This window comes from Tachyglossus aculeatus, chromosome X1, assembly GCF_015852505.1.
Source record: "Tachyglossus aculeatus isolate mTacAcu1 chromosome X1, mTacAcu1.pri, whole genome shotgun sequence".
Taxonomy (NCBI): domain Eukaryota; kingdom Metazoa; phylum Chordata; class Mammalia; order Monotremata; family Tachyglossidae; genus Tachyglossus; species Tachyglossus aculeatus.
In genome coordinates, this window is record NC_052101.1 from 116,858,062 (window position 1) to 116,867,113 (window position 9,052).

At 62.8% G+C, this 9,052-nt stretch overlaps 2 protein-coding genes across 2 annotated transcripts; both read left to right on the forward strand.

Moving 5' to 3' along the window:
* Nucleotides 1-3,220: 3,220 nt before the first annotated feature.
* LOC119949930 (translation initiation factor IF-2-like) lies at nucleotides 3,221-6,161 on the forward strand. The gene is made up of 5 exons (XM_038771786.1): nucleotides 3,221-3,252; nucleotides 3,481-3,632; nucleotides 3,822-4,097; nucleotides 4,289-4,423; nucleotides 6,139-6,161. Exons 1-5 carry the CDS (start codon nucleotides 3,221-3,223, stop codon nucleotides 6,159-6,161), a joined length of 618 nt encoding a protein of 205 aa, XP_038627714.1.
* PRR36 (proline rich 36) lies at nucleotides 5,907-8,445 on the forward strand. Its single transcript, XM_038740474.1, has 2 exons — nucleotides 5,907-7,523; nucleotides 7,846-8,445. Exons 1-2 carry the CDS (start codon nucleotides 6,584-6,586, stop codon nucleotides 8,283-8,285), a joined length of 1,380 nt encoding a protein of 459 aa, XP_038596402.1. The 5' UTR covers nucleotides 5,907-6,583; the 3' UTR covers nucleotides 8,286-8,445.
* Nucleotides 8,446-9,052: the final 607 nt, after the last annotated feature.

The following is a 9,052-nucleotide window of genomic DNA, read 5'->3' on the forward strand; positions in this document are numbered from 1 at the left end:
GCTGTGCACACAGTAAATAATCAATAAATACGATTCACTGACTGATGGATAACACACATTCTTTCTCTTCCTTTCAGCTTGAAGAGAGCACCAGAGGGCAGTTTTTTTTTCTTCAGAACAACTCAAGCGTCCCTGGAAGGAAGGGTTTGGATTTAGAGAGGTCTCTCGTGGTAATGGAAGGAGAACTGAGAACTTCTCTCCTCAATACCCTTAGCTTCCCTAGATTTCTGTCTTCAACTACCCGCTTTAAACTACCTGATTTAGTCTCTTACATGGTAAGCCCCTGGGGACCCTGTCTACTTCTCACTCTGGGTGTTTTCTCCTAGGGCTTTGTACAGTGCTTGGCATACAGTAGTGCTTAATAAATACTAATACCAGTTGAGTTGTAGCTAGAGAGAACTAGGAGGATGGGGGCAAGTATGTGGGAGGGGGGAGAACCGGGACTCTAGGGCTCTGGTAGCTTGATTGGCTGCTTGGGTTGAAAATGGACCGATTGGAGGGCTGTCCCATTCCCATCTCTCCCAGGGTCCAGCCTATCAGCATCCTGGAGGAGGTGGGAGAGGGATGGGGAAGGCCAGATGGATCCTCGGCAAAATGGGAGGGAGGGGCGACAAGTGGAATTAGATGTGGGAATCTGAAGGGGATCTGGTGGGGACACTCTGGGGCCCGGGAAACCCGCTCCATGTTAGCCTTTCGGTCAGATCCCCTCTCCTCGTTTGTCCCCCCTCCCCTTCCGTGTCTCCAGGTCCTGCCCCACTAAGCCCCTCCTCCTGCATTTCCCTCCCGGGCAGTTGCTATGGAAACAGTTTAGCCTTTAAAAGCCCTCTCCTCTCCTTCCTCCCCCAACCCAGTGTCTCCCGAGGGGTCCCCCTCAACTCCTCCTCTTTCTTTCCCCATCACCCCTGCCTCTTTCTCCTCCTCTTCTCTCCCATATCCTCTCCTTCTCCCCTCCTTTCTCCCGGCCCCTCCTCTCCTCTTTTCCATTCTCTCTCTCTCTCTCTCTCTCTCTCTCTCTCTCTCTCTCTCGCCATCTCCATCTCCCTCTGCCGCCTCTCTCCCTTGCTCCTCTCCCCTCGGCCTTTCGGTCCTTCGCATCTTTCGACCCCGGGTTCTTCCTCCTTCCATCACCCCTCTCCTTTCCTCCGTCACCCCTTGCCCTCCATCTCTCCTTCCCTTGTTTCCCTCTCTTCCCTCTCATCCCCGTTAGCCCTTCAGCCGCCCAGCTGCAGCCCCCTGCCAACCTCCGGTCCTTTCTCTTCCCCCCCACCTCCTCTTTTTCCCCAGCCGGGGGCCAAGGCAAGGGGGTGGAGCCGTGGGCGGGGCTGTCCCCCGGCCCCCTCCTCTCGGCCGCTCCTTTCCCTTCCCCCTCCTCGGCCCCGCAGCACGCCCAGGCCCGGAGGAACCCAGGTGTCCGGCGGCCCGGAGCCTCCAGGTAGCGGGGAGCAGAGAGCAGAGAAGTAGGGGGGGTTTGGAGGGAGCAGACAGGTGGAGGAGCTGGGGAAGGGGACCCGGGACTGGGTGTTGGGGGGAGCCCGGCCTGTCCCTTTGTCTTCATTAACTCCTTCTTCATTGGCCCGCTTTTTCCCCCGGGCCCGGCAGGTGTCTGCTGTTGTGGGGGAGTGGGGGGAGCTCCCCATTCTGGAGGCGGCTCCAAAATGGGGGTGGGGGGCTAGGGAGGGGATCTAAGAGCCCGTCGCTCTCCACCTGCCGGTGCTGGGCCCGGGATCCCCTTTTCCACCCCGCTCTCCGAGGTGGAAACCCAGTCAGTCGCCCAGAGATCCAGCTGGCTTTGGTCCCCGGGGCGGGAGAGGAGGCCGATTGGGCGGCAGGGCCCTACTCCCCGTCTTCTCCAGCAGCTGACGGCGTAGGATCTGTCCTCGGTGCCGGGAGGGTGAGACAGCCAGGGAGCTGAGGCCAGAACCGGGATGGAGCAGCTGTCAGGGGGTGGCAGTGGGGGCGGGGCAGTTTGGGGGAGCTGCCCGCTTTCTCAGCTGCTGGTTTCCTCTCCTCGGCCAGCTGCCGCCTCGGGCCTTAGGGCCCAGGGCAACGGAGGGGACAGGGGACCAGCCTGGGGAACGGGGGGAAAGCCAGAGCCTGGATACCCGGGTCCCTGAGGACAGAACAGAGACTGAAGCTGGGGTGGGGGTAGAGAGGGAGGGCCAAAGCTAGGGGATAGGAAGCCTGGGTTCTCAGAGGAGAGCAGGGGGTGGGGCAGCATCTCCTGAGGACCGAGATGCCCTTTTTCTTCTTCCTGCACTTGGCTCTCAGGCTCTCCCGTCCCCTGAACCCGGGCGACCGGCCTCACTGTCTCTGTTTCCTTTTCCAGGATGGAGAATGGAGCTAAGCCCAAGGCAGGGGGGGGCTCGGCCTCCGGCCACTCGCCCCCTTGGCCCCTCCGCCCCCAAGTCCCCTGGAGGCCCCAAGAAAGTGGGAACAGGCCCCCCTCGAACTCCTGGAGCCGGTCAGCCCCGGGTTGGGGTGAAGAGACCTCCCGGAGAGCGAGTGGGAAGCACAGTTCAGAGCCTGGAACCTGGGAACCAGGGCGGGATGGGCCAGGCAAAGCGGCCGGTCACAGGAAGCGATGCTCCAGGTATCAACCCCGTTGCTCCCCTGGCTAGCTCTGCCCTTCGTTCTTCTCTCCCCCCTGCCCCTTCCCCCGGCTTCCTCCTCTTCCCCCGATGCTGCCATCTCTCCCCGCCCTCCAGCTTCTCCCTAGGCAATGAATGGATCTGGGGTGGATTCTGAGGGTGGGATGGGACGCGAGCTTCTAGACTGTGAGCTTCTAGCTTCCCCTTCTAGACTGTGAGCCCGCTGTTGGGTAGGGACCGTCTCTATATGTTGCCAACTTGGACTTCCCAAGCGCTTAGTACAGTGCTCTGCACACAGTAAGCACTCAATAAATACGATTGAATGAATGAATGAATGAATGAATGAATGAATGAGCTGTCTGTCTTCTCCCTTTAGCCTCCAAGCCTCTGGTGGGGAAGACAGACCGAGCTGCAGCTCCCCGGGCTACCAGGTACGGTTCCCCCCTGGCCTCTCCTGCCCCTCAGCTGGGACCCCAACTTCTGGTAATTTGTGGCTCCGGTTTCCCAGAGCTTCCACCCTGCGGGAGGGAGGGGAAGGCTGTCCATCCCCAGAAGAGCCCTTTGGGTGGGGTCTGGTCCCGCCGGCCACCTTCTGTAGGGCCTTAAATTATGAATGGGAGGCAGGGGCAAGAATGATCAATTCATTTCCCTTCATTTCCTTCAAGTTAGGTCTCTGACTCCAACCAAGAAATCCGTACGCAATACCTACAGGGTTCTGTAAACACCATTCCCCAGAGGACTCAGGGAATTGCTGGAACCCCGCCCAGGGATCTGAGATTTCCAGCCTTCTCAGGGCCTCTCGGGGAGGGCGTGCTGGGGGACCAGACCCCTGAGGGGGAAGTGGTGTGTGTGTGTGTGGGGTCTTACCCCGAACTTTCTTTTCACAACCCAGATCGGGGGGTCCAGCCCCCAAAGCCTTCCCACAAACCCGATCCTCCGTCGTGGAGCCTGCTACCAAGACCAAGACGCCCACCCACCCTGGGGGGGCATCAGCAGCAGCCGCAGCTGCCCAGGGAAGAAGTGCCCCGGTCCTGGGCCGGAAAGGTACAGGGACTGAGAGGGGAGGGGTGGGTTGAGTCTTGGGCTCAGATTAGTTTTGGGGTTTGGGTGGGCCCTTCCAAAATGGAAGCCAGTGAGACGGATGGTAATTGCTGCCAACAGAGGGAGAGGGAAAGGGGCTTGGGCTGGGTCCTACTGAATCTCCACAGTCTTGGTCTCTTGTCTCTGTTCCAGATCCTGCCCGACCGACCTCTCGGGCCCAGGCTACCCCTGGCACCCGTGTGGTCCCCAGCCCCCGGCCGGCCCGAACCTCAGCCCCTGAACCCAGGGCCCCCCGCCTGCCGCTAGCCACCAGGGCCCGGCCCTCTCTCCCCACTGCCACTCCCCAGCAGGCTGCCGGCCCACCTCCTAAGGCAGTGCCTGGGAGGAGAGTGGTCCAAGCCCCTGGAGATCCCACCCCTCCGGCCAGGAAGAAATTAAGCGGAGGCACCTTGGGAAGAGGGGCTTCGGGCACTTGCTCCCGCCCCTCAGCTCCAGCCCCACGGGGGGGTGCTTCTCCTGCTTCACGACTGGCTGGGCCTCCAGCTGTTCCTGCTGCCACTACTCTGGCCCCACCCTTTCTAGAGGCCCCGACTCCTCCTGCCGCACCCCTTCTACAGTCTCCGGCCCCTCCGGCTCCCCTGACAGTACTTCCCCCACAGGCTCCATTCGCCCCCTCCCCTTCAGCCATGCCCTCTCTTCCAGCTCGGACTCCTCCTGCTACACCCCCTCTACAGAATGCATCTTTCCCCTCCCTTCCCGCCGCACTCTATCTAAAGGGCCAGACTCCTCCAGCCGTATCCCATTTACAGGCCCAGACCCCTGCTGCCTCCTCCATCCTCCAGACTCCAGCCACTTCCTTCCCTCTGGTCCCACCCCCTCTACAGGACCAGCCCCCTCCTGCTCCATCCTCTCCCTTCCCTTCAGCCTCATCCCCTCCGCAACCCCTGACTCCTCCTGGCTCTCCTATTCTTCAGGCTCCCCCGACTCCCTCCCCTCCACAGGACCAGCCTCCTCCCGTCTCTCCTCTTCTTCAAGCTCCACGCACTTCCTCCCTTCTGGCCCTGTCCCCTCTACAGGACCAGACCCCTCCTGCCCCATCCCCTCCGCAACCCCTGACTCCTCCTGGCTCTCCTATTCTTCAGGCTCCCCCCACTCCCTCCCCTCCACAGGACCAGCCTCCTCCCGTCTCTCCTCTTCTTCAAGCTCCACCCACTTCCTCCCTTCTGGCCCTGTCCTCTGTACAGGACCAGACCCCTCCGGCCTCTCCTCTTCCTCAGGCTCCACCCCCTCTGCAGGAGGAGCCTCCTTCTGCCTCCCCTACTCGTCAGGCTCCACCCTTTTCTTTCTCTTTAGTCCCACCCCCTCTACAGGACCAGACCCTTCCTGCCTCTCCCACTCTTCAGGCTTCCCCCTCTTCCTTGCCCCTGATGCTGTCTGCTCTACAGGACCAGACTCCTCCTGCTTCTCCACTTCTTCAGCCTTCACCCAATTCCTTCCCAGTGGCCCCGCCCCTTCCACGGGACGAGACCCCTCCTGCCTCTCCTACTCTGCAGACTCTACCCACTTTCTCCCCCCTGGGCACGCCTCCTTCAAAAGACCAGGCCCCTCCTACCTCCCCTCTGGCCCCATTCCCTCATCAGGACCTGACTCCTCCTGCCTCTCCCCTTCTTCAGGCTCCCCCCACTTCCTCCCCTCTGGCCCCATCCCTTGCACAGGACCAGACCCCTCCTGCCTCTCCCCTTCTTCAGGCTCCCCCGACTTCCTCCCTTCTGGCCCCATCCCTTGCACAGGACCAGACCCCTCCTGCCTCTCCCCTTCTTCAGGCTCCCCCCACTTCCTCCCCCCTGGCCCCGCCCCCAGCACAGGACCAGACTCCTCCTGCCTCTCCCACACTGAGGACTCCACCCACTTCTTCCCCTCTGGTCCCATCCCTTCCAGAGGACCAGGCTTCTCTTGCCGGCTCCACTCTGCAGACTCTGCCCACTTCTTTCCCTCTGGCCCTACCTCCTCCCCAGGACCAGACTCCTCCTGCCTCTCCCACTCTGAAGGCTCCCCCCTCTTCCTCTCCTCTGGCCCCACCCTCTCTACAGGACCAAACTCCTCCCGCCTCTCCTCTTCTTCAGCTTCCACCCACTTCCTCCACTCTTGCGTTGCCCCCGCCACAGGACCAGACTCCCCCTGCCTCTCCCCTTCTTCGGGCCTCCCCCAGTTCCTTCTCTCTAGCCCCGCCCTCTGCCCAGGCCCAGACCCCTCCTGCCTCTCCCCCTCTTCAGGTTCCCTCCACTTCCTCCCCCCTGGCCTTGCCCTCTCCACAGGCCCAGACTCCTCCTGCCTCTCCCATTCTTCAGCCTTTGGCCACTTCCTCCCCTCTGGCCCCGCCCTTTCCAGAAGCCCAGACCCCTCCTATCTCTTCCACTTTGCAGGCTCCCCCCACTTCCTCCCCTCTGGCCCCGTCCCCTCCACCTGCCTCACCCCTTCTGCAAGCTCATACCTCTTGTGCCTCCCTCAGCCTTCCGGCTCCACCCCCTCTAGAGGACCAGACCCCTGCCCAATCCTCTCTTTATGATCTACCCTCCCCATACCCTCCAGGCTCAACCCCTCCACAAACCCAGACCCCTCCTACTTCTCCCACTCTTCAGGCTCCCCCCACTTCTTTCCCTCTGACCCCACCCCTGCTCCAGGACCAGACCTCTCCTGCTCCACCCCTTTTCCAGTCCCCATCCTCCTTCTCCCCTACAGTCTCACCTGTCAAGGCTCCACCTTCTCATCCTCCCTCTCCTCTGACCCTGCTCTCTCTGAAGACTCCATCCCTTCCACCGACACTCACCAGCACAGTCTCCCACCCTGTTTCAGGCCCAGCCCAGGCCCCTCCTCTCATCTCTCCCGCAAATCTCCCTCCACTTCAGGACCCACCTCTACTCTCTCCACAGCCCCCATCCCCAGATTATCCTGCGATGCCAGCCCCTCTTCCTAACACCCCCCTGAAGTCTCAGGCCCTTCCCCTGCCACATACTACCCCTGAAGCTTTCCCTTGGGTCTTGCACTCGCCACAGCCCCCATCCTCTGCTCCGACTCCATCTTCAGGCCTGCCCCTTCTGCAAGCCCCACCCTGTCCACTGGCACCACCCTCTCTTTCCGGGGCCCTAGCCTCTGCCCCTGCCTCACCCTCTCCGTCTGTCCTAGCTTCCTTCTCAGGTCCCGTGCTGCCCTCTCCACAAGGTCCCCCTTCTCTGCGAGCTCCGCCCTCTCCGCAGCCTCTGCCCTCCACCCCAGCCCCACCCTTGACACTGGCCTCTCCCTTTCTTCAGGTCCCACCCCCTCTTCAGGTATCGGCCCCTCCACAGGCCTCGCCCTCCATTCTGAGCCCAGCCCTTGCTGCCACCCCATCTTCTGGGCAGACCCCACCCCCAGCTCTGGTCCTCTCCTCTCCACAGACCTTGCCCTCTGCTCTGCCCCCGGCCGGGCTGCAGCCCCCCCTGGCTCCCCAGGCCCCGCCTGGCCCCGCTCCCTCCGAGGCCCAGGCTCTCACACCCCTCCCCAAGACCCCGCAGTCCCTGGCCCTAGCCCCCTCTCCAGGGCCAGGCCCGTCCCGAAGCCCATCCCGAAGCCTGTCCAGCACACTGAGCGGGCCCGAGTTGGCTGGCCAGAGCAGCAGTGCCACCAGCACCCCAGAGGAGCTCCGTGCCTACGACAGCGACTCGGATCCCAGGGATGGGGAGGCGAGGGAGGGAGGTTCTGGGGCCGACCCCAAGCTGCCCAGTCTCCCCTCCCCACTCCCTGACCCTGAACTTGCTGCCTGCCACCCGGCCGGCTGGAGCTGGCTGGGCAGCGCTGGCAGCGGGGCCTGCGCTCCGGGCAGTCTGGCTTCTTCCAGAGCTCAGCGTGGAATCCCAGGTACCGGGGAATGGGAGCTTCATCGAGGGAGCAGGTGGGGGACGGTGCGGCCCAGTGCCCCAGGGCCCGTTGGGGGTTGGATGGCTTGTGGCCAGTCGAGGGCTGCAGTAAGAGACTTCTGAGAGGGGAGAAGGGCTAAGGGCTGGGGTGGGAAGGCCTGGTCCTGCAGGGGAAGGAGGAAGGGGGTGGGAGCAGGGGTTCTGGCAATAGTGAGGGGGGCAAGCAGGGAAGTGCCCCCTCTGCGAAGGAAACGGGGACTAAGGGGCAGGATGCTTGGGGCATTTTAGGAGCCTCAGTCCCCCATCCCTCTCCTTTCTCTCAGGGGAGCCACTAGGCCCATCTCTGGCCTGGGCCCCTGGGCCCGGGCCCCCTGACGTCCTGTCGACCATCTACGAGCCACCAACCGAGCCCTCTGGGGAGGAGGAAGAGGAGGAGGAGGAGAAGACGGAGGACCAAGAAGGGGAGCGGAAGTCACCCCCGGCTCCACAGCCCCCTAAGCCGACTCGGGCCGGGGAGCTGCAGCTGGGAGCCCTTCAGGCCAGCGTGGTCCAGCAGCTGCTGAGCCGGACGCTGCTGCTGGCGGCCGAGAGCCCGGGGGCCCGCCCCGCCCTCAGTGACGTGGACCTGGGCCGCTGGGCCGAGCTGCTCTCGCCCCTGGACGAGTCCCGCGCCAGCATCACCTCCGTCACCAGCTTCTCCCCCGACGACGTCTCCTCCCCACAGGGTGACTGGACTGTGGTGGAGGTGGAGACATTCCACTGATCCCTCCCCCACCACAACCCCTGCCCCTCTTGGGGGACCCCTCCCACTCCCCCCCACCCCCACCAGGTGGTCCCTTACTTTGACCCTCTGAGTCCCCAGCCCCTAGCCCCTGACTCCTGTCTACCCTCTTTCCCTCCTGCTGCATTGAGCCAGGGGGCTGAGGGAGGTCATCGGGGCTCCCGGAGCTGCTGCTGCTCTCTGCTTCTCTCCAGGGTCTGTGCCCCCTCCCCACCCCATCCTCTCGGGCACCTCCCAGCCCTGCTTCCTTCCACCTCTTACCCCCTCCCTTCCTCCGAACCCAGAAGGCCCTTGGAGGAGGAGCCGTTGCCCGTGGCTATGCTGGGCTAACACCCATGTGTAAGTTTTCTAAAAAGAAAAAACCCTTTAGTTTGTAATAAAGATGGAAACGTGGACCCAGAACTGCTGTGTGTGGGGGCCAGAGGGAGGGAGGAGAGTTGGCTGTGGGGGGGACTCTTGGGGGTAGGGAAGGGTAGGGTGGGGGCAAGCAGGAGGAGGAGGAAGCCAACCTTTTATAGGGGAGGAGCCAGCCTGAGGAGAGGAAACCCAAGGTTAGAGGGACCACAACACCTGCTTTCAGGAGATGTCCGTTGTTCGGGGGACATGACAATTTCCCATTTTGGGGGACTCAAGGAGCTGCCACATCTTCAGCTGCCCCAGACCCTGTCACTGGTCAGGGTTGTAGGGGAAGGGGAAGGCTGGGTGGGGGTGGAGGTTGTGGGGGGGGTCACAGCCTCTCTGCCCCAAAG

What these genes read in the sequence shown, in the direction of transcription:
- LOC119949930 (XM_038771786.1), top strand. Translation starts at nt 3,221, where the DNA reads ATGATCAATTCATTTCCCTTCATTTCCTTCAA. An exon ending in TTTCCCTTCATTTCCTTCAA is followed by an intron (nt 3,253 to 3,480) that starts GTTAGGTCTCTG and finishes TTCACAACCCAG; the next exon opens with ATCGGGGGGTCCAGCCCCCA. An exon ending in AGGGCCAGACTCCTCCAGCC is followed by an intron (nt 4,424 to 6,138) that starts GTATCCCATTTA and finishes TGCCTCCCTCAG; the next exon opens with CCTTCCGGCTCCACCCCCTC.
- PRR36 (XM_038740474.1), top strand. Translation starts at nt 6,584, where the DNA reads ATGCCAGCCCCTCTTCCTAACACCCCCCTGAAGTCTCAGGCCCTTCCC. An exon ending in AGCTCAGCGTGGAATCCCAG is followed by an intron (nt 7,524 to 7,845) that starts GTACCGGGGAAT and finishes CCTTTCTCTCAG; the next exon opens with GGGAGCCACTAGGCCCATCT.